The sequence below is a fragment of the Hippichthys cyanospilos genome, chromosome 19 (assembly GCF_059441005.1).
Source record: "Hippichthys cyanospilos isolate Australia breed blue-spotted pipefish chromosome 19, RoL_Hcya_1.0, whole genome shotgun sequence".
Classification (NCBI taxonomy): Eukaryota; Metazoa; Chordata; class Actinopteri; order Syngnathiformes; family Syngnathidae; genus Hippichthys; species Hippichthys cyanospilos.
In genome coordinates this window covers 12,757,694-12,778,513 of record NC_142387.1, presented here as the reverse complement: position 1 = coordinate 12,778,513, position 20,820 = coordinate 12,757,694, and the positions used below count along the sequence as shown (strand labels likewise).

At 39.8% G+C, this 20,820-nt stretch overlaps 1 protein-coding gene and 2 long non-coding RNA genes across 3 annotated transcripts in view; 1 reads left to right on the top strand and 2 right to left on the bottom strand.

Moving 5' to 3' along the window:
- The window catches only part of LOC148407976 (uncharacterized), a 35,674-nt gene extending 31,906 nt beyond the window's left edge, over window positions 1-3,768 (bottom strand). The window contains exons 1-3 of the long non-coding RNA XR_015863645.1: window positions 3,721-3,768; window positions 3,588-3,619; window positions 2,371-2,456 (exon numbers count right to left, since the gene is read on the bottom strand). This is a non-coding gene — a long non-coding RNA (uncharacterized LOC148407976). The remainder of the gene's footprint in view (window positions 1-2,370; window positions 2,457-3,587; window positions 3,620-3,720) is intronic.
- On the top strand, window positions 1,276-2,678 carry msc (musculin (activated B-cell factor-1)). Its single transcript, XM_088402186.1, has 2 exons — window positions 1,276-1,570; window positions 2,374-2,678. The coding sequence occupies exons 1-2, from the start codon at window positions 1,310-1,312 to the stop codon at window positions 2,458-2,460; spliced, it is 348 nt and encodes a 115-aa protein (XP_088258312.1). The 5' UTR covers window positions 1,276-1,309; the 3' UTR covers window positions 2,461-2,678.
- A 6,167-nt stretch (window positions 3,769-9,935) lies between the features above and the next one.
- LOC148407975 (uncharacterized) lies at window positions 9,936-11,920 on the bottom strand. Its single transcript, XR_015868708.1, has 3 exons — window positions 11,835-11,920; window positions 11,022-11,107; window positions 9,936-10,050 (listed from the first exon to the last, which is right to left on the bottom strand). It is a non-coding gene; the product is annotated as an uncharacterized LOC148407975 (long non-coding RNA).
- Window positions 11,921-20,820: the final 8,900 nt, after the last annotated feature.

Genomic DNA, 20,820 nt, shown 5'->3' with positions numbered 1-20,820 from the left:
CAGCATTGCTAGCCCTGGTCATGCCAACGCGCCAGATGTCATGGGAACGGCAAACAGCTGCTCCTTGTCCCGACACACGATACCTCTGTGAAACCTCCCGCAGGATTAGACGCTTTTGATAAGCTCTTCAAGACATTTCTATCACTGAAAAAAAAAACACCTATTGTTTGGGGCGGCATGAAAATTTTGAGTTAAAAGTAAAAAATAAAGCACCTTGTGGAGGTTGGCACACAAAAATGAATTGAAATGCCATTATCTGTTCAAGCTCTTTGAGACAAAACATTCATTTTTAATATGCAAAATTATCATATTGTATTTTATGCAAATACTAAAGCAATAACATACTTAAATCCAATGCAAACTATGTATTTTTTAATGCTACAGTCCCATATATTGTGCTGCTCCTTCTGCTGTATCCACCTTGGCCACTGGAGCTCAGTATAATAATAGGCCTACTTAGAACTAAACTCATTATTTACTTTTCAACAAATTTTAATAAATTAGCAGTGGAAATGTAATTTTTGGTCATTTCAAACCGACTGTATTCAAATTTTTCGCAAATCTGGCTTTTCAAAATGGGTTTTCATCACTAGCAGTGTATATATTTGGTATTTTATCAGGTGAGAAAGTCAACGCCATGTCACACTGGTAAATAATATATTAGGGTGAGAAAAGCGGAGGCTTTTGTCATGCAAACATGTGAGAAACATTGCCCCCTAGTGGTAGGATGTCATAGTGCTTGATTTGACATGCAGGGCTATGCTTAAAAAAGGCTTTTTAAATGTTAATATCGCCGATGATCACCTTGATTAATTGTGGCAACCAATATCGTGATCGCGATTAAAATTAATTGTGCAGCCAGAAGAAACAACATGTGTTGCGCAACCGTTTTTGTTCAATTTATTGTTTCCAAAACTACTATCGATGCATTTTGATGTTTGTTTGTTTTTTAAGCATCAAGCTACGAAATAAGTGGCTGTTCTCAATACACTCAGCGAATATTTACTGTTAAGAGGGTAACATTTCTGAGAATTTTCGGGTAAATAAAATTGTGAGAAGTATAATCTATTACCAAAATAATGGTGGATTCATTTGCTAATTGACGAGCATCTCAAAGATACTTTGCTTAGCGGAATGTGGCAACCTCTCCTCAAGTCCAGGCTAAGCAGTGGGAGGAGAAAGTGTTGGCCAGATGTCAGCTTTCTTAAATGACACCCGGAGACTCGTTTTCACTTTCCCACCCCGAGCAGTCGGCCATTAGCTTCCACCCAACGTGGTACGGGCCCATCCCGAGCAGTGGCAGGTGGTCATGTACGCCGGCTGGGACGAGGAGGACAGAGGAGCGGAGCGTGACTCGCAGAGGGACGCGGCAAATGCCCGCGAGAGGGCCAGGATGAGGGTGCTGAGCAAAGCCTTCTCCAGGCTGAAGACCACCCTGCCCTGGGTGCCCCCCGACACCAAGTTGTCGAAGCTGGACACGCTGCGTCTGGCCTCCAGCTACATTTCGCACCTCAGGCGACTGCTCCAGGACCAGCCGCTGGATGACAAATTTGTGACGACCAGCAGTCTGGTATGCTACCTTCAAAGTTTTTTTTCAATAACTTCAAAATCAGCCTGACTCAAAACTGTTTTTTTTGCACGGGATCTTATTGCATCCACAATTAACTCATTCAGTGCCATGGACAAGAATTCTCGTCTTTTAAAAATAGTAATACCATTGATAAATAATACAATTATGGTGAAATATGTATTTTTATGGAGAAGAACTGACACCCTTGACTAAAGCTTACCTAATATAAGCCAACTGAGCACTGTAGTGATAACTGTGACCAGTGGATGGCAGTGTTTCCACTTACAACACATCTACAGTACATCAACTCGACCTCAAGAATGGAAGTCAATCTTTCAGCGGCAGAGCCCATACTTATATAGACATAGCACACAATATTTTGTTGGCCTTGAAAGGTGAGTGAAAATGGTAAATATACTGGCCCTCTAGAAGTTTCCTTTTCAACTTGGCACTGAAAAAGTTGATTAATAGACAATAGATGATAATAATCGTACATGTTTGGGTTTTACAGTTTCCTCTCAAAATAATCAAAAGATATGGAATATTACTGTCATACTGAGAATCCAAGAGAGGAGCTGATTTTCCAGCACAGTATGTTCATGTCTGCTTCACACTGCCCCCAGGTGGCCAAGGTGCACACACAATTGAAGGAGGATGTATGACAAAATCAATTTTTTCAATTGTATTGATTTCTGTTTTCACTTTACGTTTTTATGAAGCGGTATCATAAATATGCATGACTTCATATTGTAATATATGTTGTGCTGCCTTAATGACATAATTGTACAAATTTGTCCTACCAGGCCTGGCCATTTGGGACATCAGGACGCTCGGAGGATGAGGACTCTCATTCCAAATCCGCAACGAGACTTTGTGGGGCATCGGCCTGAAAGTTTCATGAGGACATCGCAGACAAAAGATGTAAAAGACAAAGAAAATGCAAAGTGCTAGCGATGTCATGACAAATACCGCTTCCTGTTTTATGGTCATCATCACACTAGTATTGGTACGTCCTTTCTATGCTCACTTAACTAAAATCTCACTTTTTTTTTTTTTTTTTGCCCTGGAGTTTCCTGTCAACAAATACCACTTCCTGTTCTATGGTTATCATCACGCTATTACCAATATATCAAAATAATTCTGAATGGATTGAAATCTTGTGAGATTTTGAAGATTTGAGGCACAAACGAGCAAGGGCAATGGTTTTCATCGGGTGAGTGTTCAACTCGCAGCTGTCGGTGAGATTCCCACAAACAAGAGCCGAGCGGGGCGACTCTCAAGGGACTTTTAATGAGCTTCCTTCTCACGCTGGCGCAAACATGAAGAGCCGGCGAGCAAAAAGCTCCGATGTACACTTTAGTGGTACCATCCATCAACGTAACAAGGTGATGATAAGGATGGATTGAATGGACCCTTTCTCATGGCTTGCTTTTTAACGGGTACATTGAAACATGAGATGTTACAGCACTGACACCTAGTGGAACAATAATGCAAGCTGGGGAAAAATGTAAAGCGTTTTCAATCACATTGGACGCAGCAATACAGTCAAATAAAAACTGTAACTTTCTTATTACTTTTACTGATGACAAAAATGATTGTTGCTGTTGCTATTATTATTCCAATTGAAAGACGACAATTTAAGTTACAATTGAAAGGAAATACAGTGGACCCCCAAGGAACCCAGATTTATGTATTTGCGGATTTTTGTTGTTAAATTATTATTGTTGTTTCTGTGGGAACCAACCGTCTTATTCTTGGAGGTTTATCTCAATTTGCCCAAGAATATAACAGGCATTACAAATGGATGTCAATTACGTACACATCTCGCGAAAAACGGGGGATCACTGTATCGAGTTGCTGTTTCTTTTGATTCGAGTATAGTTTCGGCGGGAGTGGTTTTAATTCCTGTAACTGACGTAAAAATTGTGTTTTATGTCCCAAAAAAATGTTTATAAAAAGTTTCGATGGATTTAAGACTGAAGACTCGTTAAAAATAATGTACAAACAATTTCCTTACCGGGCTCAACTCGTCCTGTTTTCCAATGGGTCCTACAAAGTGACACATGATTGATTTGTGGCTTTTAATTTAAGAATATTTAACGATAGAATGTTTTTAATTCAAGTAACGACACAAAACCTAACGACGTTACCATTTGTCTTCCCATGTGTTCAACGTATTGTTAATTGGAAGAAAAAAATAAAAATAAAAAAAAAAACCTCCCACTTCCGTGTTGCCAACGCATTTGATTGGCCGTATAATGTACAGAATATTTACATCGTAATAAACGCATTGGTGATTGGTCAACTGAATCACGTTGGCAATAATAGAAGTAACGCAACTGTTACTCATTCATATTACTACTACTACTTCTAATAATAATATTAATATATTTAAACTCTAAAAAAAATCCACGTTTGAATACATAAGAATATCTAATAATAAAAATCCAATTAATTTAAACAAAATAAATAAGTACATATTTGTACTGAGCCATTAAAAAAGCCAACTCCGTTCAGAATGATGCAATGATAAATATGTCCAGCAGGAGATAGTGTTTCTCCATGGCTGAACATAAGTGAACCTGTTGCCATTTTAGTAAAACATCAAGAAAGCTTTCCAAAATCACTTTTGGGAATGTTTGTTTGTTCAATGTGCACCGATTCAATAGCGCTGATGAGAAAATCCCAAAGCATTTCAATCAGGTTAGTGTGAGGCGGATTACTTTCTCCTAAAAAAATACTTTTCTTTTGGAGGCATTTGATCGAAATCAAACAAAAAAAAATAAGCAAAATAAAGTATAATTCATTCAAAGTAAAACATTGTATAATAAAGACTATATCAAGTAAAACTACTCCCTCTCTTTTTATCATTTTCTTGTCTTTTAGTTTACAGGTGTTTGTTTAACTTCTCGCGCCGGATTAGCTCAAATATCCAATTAATTGTTACTTACATTGCCACATTCCTAACTAGGTCCGCCATTTTGTTCCTAAAATGATTGAGAAGAAACATAACCATGCCAGAATTCTGGCCTCAAAGTGCCTTGACTTCATACGTCTACAAAGACACCCTGACAAAGGAACTGGGTCTGCGCTCTGGGGCGAATAGTCCGACCGGGTTTTCCCGTCCCTGTCATCCATACACCGATGAGGTTGCTGCAAGGGCCGAGCTGTCAACGCCGCAAAAGGATTATCCGCCGCTATTGTTCTCTGGCCTACAATGGCCTTTGTCAAAGGGCCTGTTGGGAACTTGGACCCGAATGTAACACACCTGTGGATTAGACCGTTGCCTATGGCGGTGTTTTTCAACCATTTTGGAGCCCTGGCCCAATTTTCTTTGGAAAAATCTCCAGGCACGCCACCGGCAAAATTTGAAAAAATGTGAAACTCTGTCATCTATATTAACAATATAAAGTCATTCTAATTCATGTTTTGTCAACAGGAATCAAAGAAACACCATTTAACACCCCTTAAGATCTTGTCTCAAAGTACAATGCATGTTTACTCTTCAACACGCTGATCTCAAGATTTACAACGGCACATTATGTTTCCAAAAAACATTCTCCGTGGCACTGGCAAGCGTAAATATGTTTACTACTTTGCTAGATAACATTTGGCTACAAGGACGTCGTTACACCAAGAGTGCCATAGCCCCAGATGACCCCCCGATATAGTTGATATTCTAAAATATAATTAGAAATATAATAATCAAGAATTATATCCTCACCCTTCATTCGAGCCCCCAAGAGAGGAAAAAAAAATCATGTCCGTCTAGCTAGCTGGCTAACTATCATCCTCGTATCTTAGCTAGCTAGCCAGATTAATAGTTCTCTCAGCCCAGGTCGGTGTTGTCAATTGTATTGGAGAAAAATAGACTTTGAAGTTAAAGTGTGTGGGGATTTGAGATCAATATTTGGGGTAAAAACGCAGACTGCTAAGTTAGCTTAGATGCCAACTGTCAAACACTTGTCATTTGCGAAAACATAAGGCTTCTCTATTATTGTTTTTTGTTTCAGAAGACTGTATTTTTGTCAAAAAAAAAAAAAAAAAGATTCTCATTTGGCCTTTTCGTTTTCTCCTGTAGTGTTTTTGAGTCCATGCATGTATATAGCTAAAATGATGATTGCTACGTTAGCTTTTAGCGCTAGCTATATGCCCAAACACTTTAGTGTCATTTTGGGACTTCCTGGTTCTGCGTCTTGTGAGAAACCTCAAAGGTGCACTAGCTTTAATCATGTAAATTTAGAAGGCTGGACATTAACTTTTAAAAGCCCAATAGAAAGACAAACAAAAGTCTAAAATTCAAAAGCTTGTTTGGTCACACCTGCGTTCCCTCTTTGGCCGTCAAGATTTTTGTCAAGAAGTCACGTTTTACACGAGCAGCGTGAAATCGCTTTGATTTCAATCATGGTCACGGAAAGTTCAAGCCTCTTAAAAGTTTGGAAAGCATGCATTTAGTTTGACAGGATATGTTATTTCTCAAGACTGGTCGCACAAATTGATAGATTCCATTTGGGCAGTTCATTTGTTTTTACTGATGGGATTGACGGCAACGTGAGTAAGAAAATGTCAATTGCATTTGCAACAATTAGTTGCAGAGTCCAAACTGTCATAAAAGCAAAAAATACTTGCATGTATCTACCATTAAACGAGTCTGCTAGCTTAATGCTAAAATAGAACACAAGTACAGCTAAATTTCGACAAAAGCAGTAGCGAGTCTCAGTTAATCAATCGAATAATGAGATACGTTCATTTTCAAATCCAGCACGTGAGGATGGAGATAATGATGATGACGGCCTCTTCGGGGTCTCCGCTGAATACGACGCCACTGACAGCTCCATCAGCCCAGTTAACGCCACATGATGGATCACCTGTGTGTGTGTGTCTTCATAGATTTATGTGTGTGTGTGTGTTACCCAAGAGAGATTATGTGGACGGCTGGTGGATCAGATGGCTGTTAATTACTCCGCCTTCAAAAAGGGGGTGGGGTGGTGGGGCTGCAAGCAGGATGTGGAACATGACAGGCACGGGAATGCCGTGGCTTGATTGAGCCACATCAATTTTGATTTTCGTACAGTTCGAATTTAATGATTTTTGGTATGTTTTTTGTATTTGACTCCATAGTCTGCCTAGCAACAAGTGACGCAGATGTATTACATTTTTATAAGACAAAAAAATGTTAAAGTGTATTTGCTAATTAAAGGCACTAACCAAGCTTGTTTTTAGTGTAATTTATGTAATATAGTCATGACTCGGTAAAAAAGCATTTTTCCAAAGTTTTAACATTGTAGATTTGAGGATTATGCTCAAATAATGTTCCCTATTGAAATAAAAGGAACTATCTTACGTTTTTTTAACTTTCCGAAGTGGAAGTTTTTTAGAGCATTTTTCCCACTTTACGGCATCAACAGCTGTAATGACCTGCGGTGTTGGCTGTGTTTATGTTGATTTGCCTCCCTCTTCAGGTGCATTAGCTAATTACCATACCTTTCTATTACCCACCATACGACAGTTTTCCATTACGATCCCAAACCCGGAGCGGATTATTTTCGTATAGCTGGGGTCCACTGTATTGTATTTATTCAAGACATAAACGTAAACACAGCTGCTACTAATCTGCCATGATAAAATTGCTGTTATATGCCTGTGTCTATTGTTGTATTAAGTTATTCAAACAATTTTATATTAGCATGGCATTAATGCTAGTATTCTTTATTCCACCTACACCACCAGTGTTAGCATCAAGCTAGCTGACTTTCATAAGTCATATAAAAAAAATTGTTGCTATTTTTGTGTTTTTCTAAGGCACAAGCTTGCAAATGCCAAAAACAAAAAAAAAAAGCAGCTAAAAGTATGTTCTATTTATGAGTGTTTCCACGCAGCCAACAAACAGAAGGCCATACGACCTTTGAACCCACCCGACCCTGAACCATCCCCCTGCCACCACATCACAAAGAAACACACACAAGTGGTGGAGGGGGCTTCAAGTTGCCAAGTCCTTCTCCTTCTTGCGTCCGTCACATCAAAGCTCGGTGGAAGTGCGGAGGCGGGTGGGGGAGTGGGGGGGGGGGGGCACCCCTGGGAGGGATGCACTAGGAGGACCCCGCTGTTTGCTCCCTTGACTGTGTGGAAAGAGACCATGAGGCAATCAGGCAAGGACGGCCCCAGGTGAGGTCCCTCTGTGTGTGTGTGTGTGTGTGTGTGTGTGTGTGTGTGTGTGTGTGGGGGGGGGGGGGCAATTATATCATAAATTATTACTAAGAACATTAAATACATTTTATTTATTTTATTCTCCTGCTGCTTTGCAGTGCTGTGACCGAGGCTTGCAAATTCTGCCTAGCAACAAGTGACTCAGAAAAAAGATGTCCTTGTTTTCCGTACACATTTTGTGGGCGATGAATTACAAAATCTGCCTAGCAACAAGTGATCAATGCAATCCAATAAGAGTAACTAATCAAATGATGCAATATGTAATATTTAATGTAGTAAACTCATTTATTGTAAATCTTGTTTGACTCTTTTGCTTTATTTTGCCCTATCCTCTGCTCTTTTGGAAGTCTACATCGAAGGGAAAGCATTGACACTAGGGAGCTGAAATTTCACCTAGGCGGTGACATCATATCAACGTTTGAAACGGCTTAGCCAACTTAGTTATCACATTTTCATTCCTCGGCTGAAATACTCCAAGAATGATGAAGAAAATGACCAAAAAAAAGGTCAAAATACTGCACAAGAGTTAAGCTTCTTCTCGTCACCCTCTGCTGTCTTTCGTCATTTTTATGAAGTCGTCTCTGTCTCTGGAGTGCCACAAAAATACATTCATGGACTTGGTTAGTTTACAAGGTGACAAAGCTGGCCAACGACGACCAAGCGCAGCTGGTATCGCTGTAAACGCGTCTCTGTGGCGTTATCAGCAAGCGTGTTTAAAGTGCTATGTGTTTTTCCCACATGGTCCACTTTAATGACCATGTGGGAAGCAGGAAGTGAGGAGGACATGTGTGACAGAAAGAAAATAACACAAATTACAAATGTATTTTAAGAGTTCATTTCCAAAATTAAGATGATTTCTTGATATAGTTCCTGTTTACACTCTTCTTCTATTCAAATGTACAAAAACACATTAGTGTGCCCTCTAATGGGCGACATTGAAAAACTGCTACAACAACACAAAAATGAATTATAGACAACAAAAAAAGTGAAATCATAGGGTCACGGTTTAACAAAGTTAGGTTAAATTTGTCCAACTGTAAAAAAATAAAAATAAAAAAATACCCAGATGCACTTCTGATGAAACACTGGAGCAAGTTTGAAAACATTTAAATGATTGTGGGAGCATTTTACTCGCTGTGTTTATGGTCTGCTATTGGCTTAATGGGGAGAAGGTTCCTTTGATGGCGCTCCAACAATGCTCTTGTCGCAGCATTACGTGAGGTCCCCTCTCCATTATACAAAAAAAAAAACAAAAAAAACTTCTCTAGTCCTCATTTAAACCAGCATAAAAGGATTAATGCTGCATTTTGTCCTCACACTAACATTTTGGAACATATTTTCTGATAGGACAATATGATTGCTATTCCTGGAATAACGAAGCAGAAACCTTCTAATTTCTTTACATACTAGGATTATATTGTTTTATTCCAAACTGGTACATTATGACCTTTTCCTTCGGCATAAAAAGTAGGATTACAAAGAATGACAATTTGTGATTTTCCACGAAAAACATTTTGTGAAGTGCGCTGCCTCCAGTGGCCAAAAGTAAAACTACAGTCCCAAAAAAGAGGTGTGAGACTCATGGTTCTAAACTGTAAAAGAAAAAGAATCTGTGTTTACCTTTTATAAAATATATTTACTCCTACACAGAACAACCAAAATTAGTTACCATAGGCCTTTCTTTCTTTGTGAAACCAGCATGTACAGTGCCAACTATTGGCAAGGAGGACTTACTGTCAGCTGTCGTTTTGCATTAGGTATCGGTCCCCAGTATCAACAGTTTCCAAAAGCCCCCCCGATATCTTAAAAAAATGCCGGTATCGGCTCAATACTGATACCTTGTGTTGGTACTCGCTCATCCAAAAAGAGACATAAACTTGTAATATAACAGTTCTAAACTAATTATATCTAATATTGTATGATTTTGTATAATTTTATTTTAGTCATATCGTTCTGAGACTCAGTATAATTGTATATGTCCACTGTTGTGTCAATTTTCTCTCAGTCATACAGCAAATTTAATTGCATCTCATCCAAATTCAGGAAGATATCACTGGAAAGGCCAGATTGTCCTCAACTGAGGACACTAGGACTTATTATGGCAGCTCCATCAAGTGCAAAGATATAGAGCAAAAACAAATGTCCACTTCAGAGGACACACATGAAAAAACTGGGTCTCAGGAGATTATTTGTCATCTTTTCCTTCCTCAACCACCTGCATCATCTTCGTAAGGGGGTGGGGGATTGTGAGACAAATTGAATCCAACAGGAGACTGTGGACAGAGGAGAAAAAAATGGAGCTCTGCAACGCAGTGCAGTGCGTAGAGTATACTCCGGCAGTATCAATCCCGGATGAGTTTTACTTCAACCAGAACGAGGAGGCGAGCGTTGATAAATGGCGCGGGCGCACCCCTGGGGGCCTCTCCTGTTTAAGGAGCGGCGAGGCGATTTATGAGCGGGCCTTCGCAGGCTTCACAGTGATGAATGGCCGCCGTCCTCCGCGGCTGTTTGGATAGGCAGATAACATCAAAGCGGCCTGCTGCTCGTGTTAAGAAAATACTGCATTGTGGGTCAGTGCAAATGAAGCCGAGAGGGGATCGGCAGTGTTTTGGATGGCGCGCCCCCACTCTCCATATAGGCGGGGGTCACGGATGACACATGCAAATGAGTGATGAGCTGTTAACGTTGGCCTGCGTTTATGAATGGAGGCTAGCAGCCGTCACGCAAATTTGTACCTAATGAGCAGTTTAGAGATATGTGCAGCCACCTGTGCCATTGATCACGCACTTGATGCTTTTTTTGGGGGGGGGGCATACTTTGATGTCGTTCCCCCAAATGGCCTGAAATAAGTTTCATCTTTTGGTGTTTGAAATCAGAAACTGCAAGTGGCCAAGTTGCATTGGTCAGAATGAACCCATGCTAGCAAACAACAGAAATTGAGGATAAACAATAAATTAAAAAATATATATCCCAGAGGAGAATAAGGGCCGTCGCAGCAAAGTGGACAAAAACAAAAATCAAACAAAACTTAAACAAAAAAAAAACCATGGACCATGTGTTTTAATTTACTGGACAGGCTAATGTATAAAATTCTAAATATTTTGTCTGAAACTTTTGCAGCAAAGCGGAGACTGAGGAGCAACAATCCACACTAACATGTCCATATGAACAAACAAAAAACATGCATAGTAACACATTTTTTTGCATTTACTATCAACAAAAGGTAAAATTCTAAATCTCTTACCCGAGGAAAAGAAGGACTCTTGCAGCAAAGTGGAGACTGTGGCGTCAGATTCCACAACAAAAACCAAGCAGCATTGATCGCATTGACTGGAACAAGACACACGAAGAAATAACAGTGATTGCATTTTCATTTCCTATAGGCTAATGGCATGATATAAAATGTGTTATCCACAAGGAGAATATGGGTTTCTGCAGCAAAGTGGAGATTGAGGCCAATACTAATACAACAACCTGAAAACAAGGTTTGAAAACACAGTTCTTATATTTCTGATGGACTAGGGCTTAAATTCCAAATGTTCTATCCAAGAACAGAATAAGGGCCGTAGCAGCAAAGTGGAGACTGTGGAGTACACTACTGCAGCAACAGTACAGCTACATTTAGTGTGCATGTTAATTTTTGTCGATTTGGGATATGTCATCTCAAATGTTAGTGTGATGAGGCAACGGAGACGACAAGACAACAAGCTGTAGCAGCAAAGTGGAGACTGTGGAGTCAAAAATCAAGTTGCACTGAATGTATCAACTGGTATGAGATTCTAACATTGTACAAGAACACAGTTGTTGTTTTTTTCCTGTAGATGAACGGTAAACTGCAAAATCTGTTATGCACAAGGAGAATAAGGGCCTTTGCAGCAACGTGGAGACTCTAAGTATAAAATAGGGTTTTGCATGCATCTTTATTTAGGAAAAACTCTAACTTGTGTGGCAATAAAATCCACAGTCTCCACTTTGCTGCAGCGGCCCCGAGTCTCCACCCGGATAAAAACGGTCTCCATAATAAAGACAAATGGATTTGGTCAGCAAGGTACAGTACCTGACTGCATGTAGCACACAATGCTATTTCTCTGGCCAAGCGCGGCTAATCGTCCTGTGAAAAGAGGCAAATTGCGTCGGACTCGTCTGACCCGCCGCCTTCTCCGATTTCCTGCCACGGAGGTGCCCTATCGTACTCCCGTCTCTCAATAGAAGACTGAGATTTCACATGGCGGACGAACAGGTGTCCCCTCTGTCCGGTCGCCGCTCGGAAGCATGGGAAAGGGCAAACGCAGCCGACGCGGGTTCTACCCCAGCGGGCAGGTAACAGGGGGCCTTTCAAGCAAGTTTGCCCTTCTCAGCGCTCCTAAAACATTTTGATGTGCAAATGTGATAAGAAGAAGAAGAGGCTTGTTTATTCTGCTTGTGCATTGAGCGGGAGTTGCACCAGAGGGCGCTGTGGAGAAAAAGACTTATTTTTTGGTTTTTTTAATGTGCTGCTTTTCATATTTTTGTGTTTCTGTCTCACGTTGTTTCTTCGCAAAGGTGTCATTGATTGATTGGCAAATTACGGATGTTCAATAGCACTCTTTTTAATCCAATATCATTTCGAGTTCCAAACTCTTCAGTAACCACAAGTGACTTTGATACAGAATACATTAAAAAAAAATACAGATCATTAAAAAAAATACTTGCCTATTCGAAAATAACAGTTTTCCCAAATTTTATGAAATTAATGCCAATATTCTACAAGTCCCGGGTGGTCACCGATACCTAGTACCGATACCACTATTACTTTGGACATAAAAAATCCCCAAAAACGTGTGTGTGTATATATATATATATATATATATATATATATATATATATATATATATATATATATATATATATATATATATATATATATATATATATATATATATATATATATATATATATATATATATATATATATATATATATATATATATATATATACTAGATAAGACCGTAAAGCAAGTTTACTGTATGATGTTATATTTGCTGGCCTCTATTTGTTTGAGCACATATGAAAAGCGCATATGTGCTGCTGCTGACAGCTTAATGGCGCATCCTAATTTATGCCTTCCCTTTCATCCATCTTTACAAGTCAGCGGTGAAGAAGAACAACACGGAGGATGTTACCGGGCCAGGGCCCTTAAAGCTGTCCTCACCTTTCCGCATGACCCCGGCCGGTTCGCCGGAGACGCTTTCTTACCTTGGTCCCGGTTGATTTACGACACGTTGAGAGAGGGATGAGGATTATTGATCATGAGAATCAGCGGCCAGGAAGGCATGATGAACACAAGAGAGGAGGAGAATGAGGCCATTAGGGGGCTGCTGGGAGTGGAGAGCAAGGATTTGAGGGCCTCTAATAGAATCAACTCCTCCATTAGCCCAGGGGAGCTAGATGATGCGATCCATCCCCTGCTCGCATCGCCTCCACGCAACCAACTCCTTTTGTCCTCTACGCTGCCACGTTGCTAGTCACTGTTGTTGTAGAGCAGAACATTTTTGTTGTCGTCTACAATTGCATTGTTTGGTACTCAACTTTGTGTATTTTTAATCAGGCACTTTGTGGGGCAGCTGTACGGTGTGGCTGATTCACCAGTACGGGCGCAGTTTATCGTCTTGGCTGGTATCGTTATTGTTTCTTTTCTTTTCTTTTTTTTTGTTTGGGGGGGGATTTATGTTTACACCAGTCTAACTTTTCTGAAGAAAATATCAGACAAAAATACATGTGGCAATAAAACTAGCAAGTAAGTCATTCCCAGTTATTGCTGCATTTGTACTTCATGTATTTTACATCAGGCATGATATTGGTCAGCTAAGTCTAACTTTTCTGAAGAAAATATCAGAGAAAAATACATGTGGCAATAAAACTAGCAAGTAAGTCATTCCCAATTATTGCTGCATTTGTACTTCCTGTATTTTACATCAGGCATGTTATTGGTCAGCTAAGGCAACATAAAGACATTTGCTTCAATTGTGGCTGGTAATTTTTCTGTTTTATTGTCCAAAAGTCGTTATTCTGTAATTATTTCCTGCCAGATGAAAACTATATTTAGTTATCATTTTATAAAGGACTATTGATTGATGAAATGCATCATTTCCATAATGTGATTGTCAGCGCACCTCTGTGGGAATGTCATGGATTGATCAAAATATATCTTTTAAAATGGCAGGATTCGGTACTACATATGTAGCATTTTTTTTTAACTAAAACAAAATAAATAAAAAGTAAAAACACACATACGTTTTTTATGACACAGAGGCCTGTGGGATTTACATGACTGTGATATCGTTGATGTTTACAGTCCAAACATGACCACTTAAGAAAAACGCCACCACGCATAAACATCATCTCTATTTTATTCCAAAGGTAGCTGATGGCGGTCATAAAACATCAGGTCTTGCCATCCTGGGGTAATCAGTCTCATTTGCTGTGTTTACTTTTGGCCTGTGATTGCGCTGGATGACTCACCCGAAGAAAAAGAGAGTCATCAGCGGGATATTGTGTTTTAAGAGCCAACCTTGTTGTAAGCCTATTGTTTGGCCGGACACCTTGAGTGGATAACCATATGGCGTCACAGTAGAGCAGACATGTCTCGTCGAGCCCCCTTGACCTGGGAATCGTGTGGGAGGCGAGTGGAAGGAGTTGAGGGGATACAAATCAAGGATTTGAACCACGCCAGCAGACACTAAATAAGCCTTGGCGTGTGTATTTTGCGTGTCTCTCGTATGGCCCTTACAGCTTCCGCTATCAAGGAGGTGTGTTTAGGGGAAGCATGTGGAAGTGTAAAAACAAGAACCACCTACTGCATTCCGCAAAAATCAAAGCTTTGTGCCATCGCGACTCTCGATCACTCGGAGTCATATGTCGATTCCCTACGGAGCGAAAGCACATCAGCTGTCGCCTGTCTCGTTTCCTCTCTCCAATTATGTCCCGAACGGGGGACGGCCAAAAAGCAGCCATCGAAATTCCTGTGAACGTGGGCCCGCGAGTCAAACCGGCATCTGCTTTTATAACCGGGGGAACCCCCTTTTTTTTTCAACTTGTGACAGAGAACTGCAGCTAGCACGCTAGTTTGATGAGCGGCGGGAGGGGCTGGTCTACGGGGGTGTTATTATGGTTTCGGTGAAACAAAGCCACTAGCTTGTTCAACGAAAGTTGCCTTTGCCGCTCCGAGAACATTGCTGTCATTAGAACAGTCCGAGTTGTGCTTGTAGTCCCGGAGAAACATTGGCGAATTAGCATAGCGTAAGGCAGTGGAAGCAAACAAACATTCCTACATGGGTCAAGCGGCGGTTAGGCATTTACATATTTGGATGTGAGTCAGTGAAACTCGGACTTTAAGACGGATCGCTGTACAGAGACTGAAAATTCTCGACCCGTAATCAGAAAATCCTTCGGAAGACTTGAAAAAAAATACCCAACGCTTTCAAAAACGAAAAAACGCCTCGAGCTTCACAGGAAAATTCCCATATCATTGAAAAACCTCAACCGATAATCCCAAAGTCTTGTTTGGCAATAAAAACAAGCCTTCGAAAATCTTCACGATCATTAGAAAATCTTCAGAAATCTCAGCCATGGATTGGAAAATGAATCCAAAATCTCGAACTACAAACACAAAAATCTCAACCAATCATCTCAAAATCTTTAAAAAAAAAAAAAAACCTTCATAAATATCAAGCAATAATCTCAAAGTTAACATGAACAACCCTTCAAGTATCTTCACAATCATTTAGAAAATCTGTAATATTTGGAAGGTTATTCCAAAATCTCAAACCACAAACTTTAAAATTAACTCAAAATCTCTTAAAAAAATAAATCAACAAGACCGTTAACCACAAATGCCCAAATTTGAAAAATCTCAACGCCCATCATAAAGTCCTTAAAAAGATCTTTACTAAACCAATGGTACACTGGCTTCACCCAAAAATCATGAAACTTTGAAAAAATCTCCACAAATCTTACAAAAAATCTCAAAAGTATTGACCAACAATGAGAACAACACTTGAAAAATCTTGACCAAAAATCTTAACCAAAAACTATAAATTCACAAAATCTTGAGAAAAATCTTCCAAGGATCTTAAACAACAACTAAAATTCATAAAATCTTTTTCAACCCAAAAATCTAAACGTCAACACCAACAATTTAAAAAATCTCCACGTCTCAATTTTAAAAATCCCAAAGCTCTTGACCAACAATCGAAACAACCCTTCAAAATCCTTAAACAAATCAGACGAAAATCTTTCAAAAATCTTACCAACAATTTAAAAAATCTCCACGTCTTCCAAAAAAAAAAAAAAAAAATCCCAAAGCTCTTGACCAACAACCGAAACAACCCTTCAAAATTCTTAAACAAATCTGACGAAAATCTTTCAAAAATCTTACCAACAACTGCAAAACTCACAAAATATTCTCGGTGTAACTACAATTTTTGCACGTATTAATGTAACAAAAAAAAAAGGTTTTGTGCTGTCTGTCAGTGAAAACAAAGCACCCACACATCCTGCGCGCTTTCGTCCACCGCCGGCGTTCTGAGCCAACAGGAAGGAAGAAAGCAACGAGAAGCACATCGCGTGGGTTCCGACTGTTATGAATAAATACTGCTTGACCACTGAGCCGTGACATTCTTGCGCAATCAAAAACGCTTTAAGAACCATTAAGCTAAACAAGACCGTCGGATGCCCCTCCTTCCAAGGTGGTGTTTGGTATCCGGACAAGCAACCGAATCCCTTTGACATCCCATAGAACATTCAAAACACGCTTATCGATCACCCTGAGCGAATAACGCGAGGCTGCCGCGTGACTTTTTTTTTTTCCGATTGTTTAGTGATGCTTTCACGATTCCCGGTATCGGATCCTAAATTTTATTACCCAACTCTGTTCCATATGCGATCTAGCAGTTGCCCTCACATCCTGAATGAAAATGAATAAAATCCCAAGGGTAAAGGGGAGGGGCCAGGGGGAGGGGCCACAGGATGATGATCATCAAGTCGCCTGCTTTGAGTCAGCCAAAACATTCCTGACTTCAAACGGGCAGCGTTTGCCATTTTGCGCGCCGCCGCCGCACATGTACAGCCCTGCAGTTGGAGGATTTGCTTATTTGGATTCATTAATTACAGGAATCGGTGCACCCCCCCACAAGCCGCCTCCCACTTGACAGCCGATTTGTCTCAAAGCAGAGTGGTGGCGTTATGGTACATTACTGATTGTTTAAAAAAAAAAAAAAATCTGATATTTATTTTATTCCATGAGTAAAATTCATAAAAATACATATTTTATGAGGAAATAAAAATGAATTTATGACTGTTGTATCAAAAAAAAACAAAAAAACAGCACCGCAGGACTATTAGAAAGCCACATGTGATTCTTTTTTTTTTTTTTTTTGAAGCGTCCTTGGAGCGTCTGAAAATGCCACGCACCATTAATTCCCAATTGTCTTCATCTGCTTGCCATCTCCCCCCTTTTTTTTTTTTTTTTTTTAAATAAAAACATTTGATTTTTTTAATGCCGCACAACGCTGTTAAACTTTTACAGCAGCACGTCGGCTCTGCTGCACACAGCTGCTGTCTTTTACAGCATGTAGTCAGGAGGTAGTTTTACATGTAATATTTTATCGTATTTTTACGATCAGAATTCTCCTTACAAAGACACAAAACAGATAAAAGTATAAAAGTATGATGAATCTATGCAGAGGATAAAGAATATATGCATTGAGTATTGTTGTCGACATGTGTTGCGCCACTATGAGTATTCAAAAATCCATTAACTTGAATGTTAGAGAATAAAACTAAAAAAGACTTCATAACCAATCAAAAATTGTACAACAATAAAGACATAAATAAAGAAAGTTTTTTACATATTTCATGATGTTTAATGATCAGATTCATGCTTATCATGCAGATGATTTAATTATTCAGTGAGCATTATTGCCATCCTGTCGCTCCATTGTTATTGTTCGATTAATTTGAAAAAAAAAGAATCCAAAATTAAACTTCATAACCAATCTGAAGTCTCATTCAAAAATGAAGTCCTTGAATTTTTAGACAATCGAAGGTGAGCAGAGTAACGATGACCTACACCGCACAAATATTCCGTCTGCATCTTGAAATGACATTAAGTCACACATGATGGACTTTTATTTGACAGCTTGGACAAAGAAAACATCCAATCACGGCTCTTTATACAGTCGGACTATGCGGCGTAATCACGATGGCACATAAGCTACACTTCTGTCTGCCCGATGCGCTTTGGCCATACATCAGCGGACGGAGAGAAAATGAAGACAAAGTGGAATGGGAAAAGCAGAGAAATCTTTCTCCGAGGTCGTGTTTGGTCGGAGCGGGTGTACGCCGAGCGCGGCCAACATACACGCCGACAAAAATGCTCAGATTTAACCTGCGATCCATCACTGTCAGCTGCGGTGTGCTGCAAAAAAGGAAATAATTAGACTGAAAAATGACTGCAGACTCCAACCGCAGAACTTAAGTGTGATGGTAACCGTAGAGTAAGAAGTGGAACTTACTGTGCCGCAGAAAAAACATCTGTCTACTTAGTGCAGTGAATTAAAGATTGCACATACATATATATATCTATATATCTATATTTATATTTATACATATCTACAGTAGCTAGCTACTTTGTTTCATACTAAACCTTTCTTGCTACCCAAATAGATCTATCTATCTATCTATCTATCTATCTATCTATCTATCTATCTATCTATCTATCTATCTATCTATCTATCTATCTATCTATCTATCTATCTATCTATCTATCTATCCACCTAGCTAGCTAGCTATCTATCTTGTTATCTAGCTAGATAGGTAATTAAGGTACTAGTTAGTTAGCTAGCTTGATAACGACATATAGCCAGCTAGCTCCACAGGGCTCTAGTTAACTAGCTCTTTGCTAGCTAGCTAAATAACCAGTATTTAAATAAAAAGTATTTAGCTCGCCAAATTATTTTTTAAAAGCTATCCTAGCCAACTATCGAGCTTGATAGAGACAGATAACCCAGCAAGCTACACTGATTAATCTATTGTTAACTTTCCCTTAATTACCCAGCTAGCTACCTAAATACTTTTCTATCTAGCCTATCTAGCTAGCTAGCTCGATCGTGATGGATACCCAGCTAGCTCCATAGATAGACAAGTTAACTCAAGTTATCTCTTAATTACTTAACGAGCTACCTAGCTACTTAAATACCTCAAAAGCTACCAAGCTAGCTAGTGACCTAGTTAGTTGATTGGCAAGCATCTAGCTAGCTAGCTGCCTAGCAATTGATACAATATACATAGTGCAACCCCCAAAATGCAAGGCTAGCTTGATATCAGCAAAATAGTTCATTTAAGATCGCGTTACTCCGGTTTCTTTTTTCCCGTGAACTTTCTGCAACGAGCAAATAAATCACATGAGCCTTGATGAAGTACCTGACAATAGAGCTAGCACCGCGCTTGCCGTTTTTATAGCAAGGCAGCGGACGTGGGCAATTAAAGCCCGGGGTGCGTAATTTACAGTACGGCGCGCAGGTGGGCCCCGAGACCACCTGAGTGACAAACGAGGGGCCAAATAAAGCAACACAATCAAGTTCTGTTTGCTCATTTGGGGTTTTCGTATGTGACTTATAGTGTTGGCTTAGTCCTGCCCGAATGAATGATCGTGTTTTATAAGTTGTTGATCTTTTTGCTCCCCTTCGACCGATTATTTATGAAATAGCCCTTTTCATTTTATTGCCGTCTTCCCGTCTCTGTGGTATTATGTCATCAGAGTCAAAAAGGCACGGCTGGACGGGTGAAAAAAAAATACAGCGTGATGGTAGACACCTACGGCGTGAAGTGGAGCTGTGTCATTTACTGCTTTCAAAATCTATGCAAGTGAAACACTGATATCCTCATGAACTCATTCAGTGCCATTGACGACGAATAACGTCAAATATCCATTTTCATCGCATCCACTTGCTTTTTCACGCAGCAAAAAATGTGATAATTAAAGCTCGGTGTTGTTTGTTTCTGGTAATTCTTTGTCACAAAATTTGCTACTCTTTCAAGTAATAAGATAATAATTTTATTGTTGATGTATTTTTCTCATAATACATAACACAATCATTTTACGTTTGTTTTTTGTTCATACCAAAGACAACATTTTTCTATAATGCTCCTCTTCATTTGTGTCCATTTGTCTCAGCAAGACGGCAAAGCTAATTGCACCCCAGCTTAGCTCATGAGACATTATTGGAAATTCCACGATGTCCTCTACCGGGGACACTAAGCCTTAGTACACAAACAAAAGGCTGTGTCTCAGGAGGCTCTTACCATTAATATGGACAATTTTTTATCATGTGATACAAGCGTTGGTGGGTGAAGCGTATTTAATTCATTTTCTAACAACGATGGACTGGATAAGATAGTTTTGTGCGATAAGTGTCTCCCGAGCCTCATGTTTTCTATTTTCTTGGATCCAACGGATGGTGGCTTTCCCAGCCCATTAATAGGAAGGTGCTTATGGTCAGTGGAAATACCCGCACAGCTGCAGCACAGCCATATGCGATCCTGCTGTCAAACGCCCAGAAAATACTTACAAGGCTCTCTCCCAATGCGGTCTTGCGCTACAGTAGCGTCAGCTGTCCGGCCAACTCGACAGCCGCGTTTTACATGCAAATACTGTACTGTCGAGATTTGCTTAAAATTGCGAGGGTTAGTCTTACTTTACTGAGTTTTGCTTTTTTGATACTTTCCAGACAGGCTTTAGGTCCCATCACTGGGAGGTGAGCCAGCTTTGATATCCATCGAAAAGTCTTCGTTCTGCAAGACTCGAGTCCTAACGTTTACATGCTTGGTCATGTGATCTTATTACAGAGGTTTGAAAACTGGGTGGAAAGCGCTGTCTAGCGGACAGGACTTGTTGCCTATTGTTACCTGATAAAATTGGGGTATGTCAGACCAACTGACTGTGACCAAGGAGTTCCCCAGGGGTCAATCTCGTGACTCTTTTCTTTCTTTCTTTCTTTCTTTC

Bases quoted from the DNA above. Each gene is read 5' to 3' on its own strand.
- msc (XM_088402186.1), top strand. From the start codon at position 1,310: ATGTACGCCGGCTGGGACGAGGAGGACAGAGGAGCGGAGCGTGACTCG. The intron at 1,571-2,373 runs GTATGCTACCTT...TTGTCCTACCAG, and splicing joins TTGTGACGACCAGCAGTCTG to GCCTGGCCATTTGGGACATC.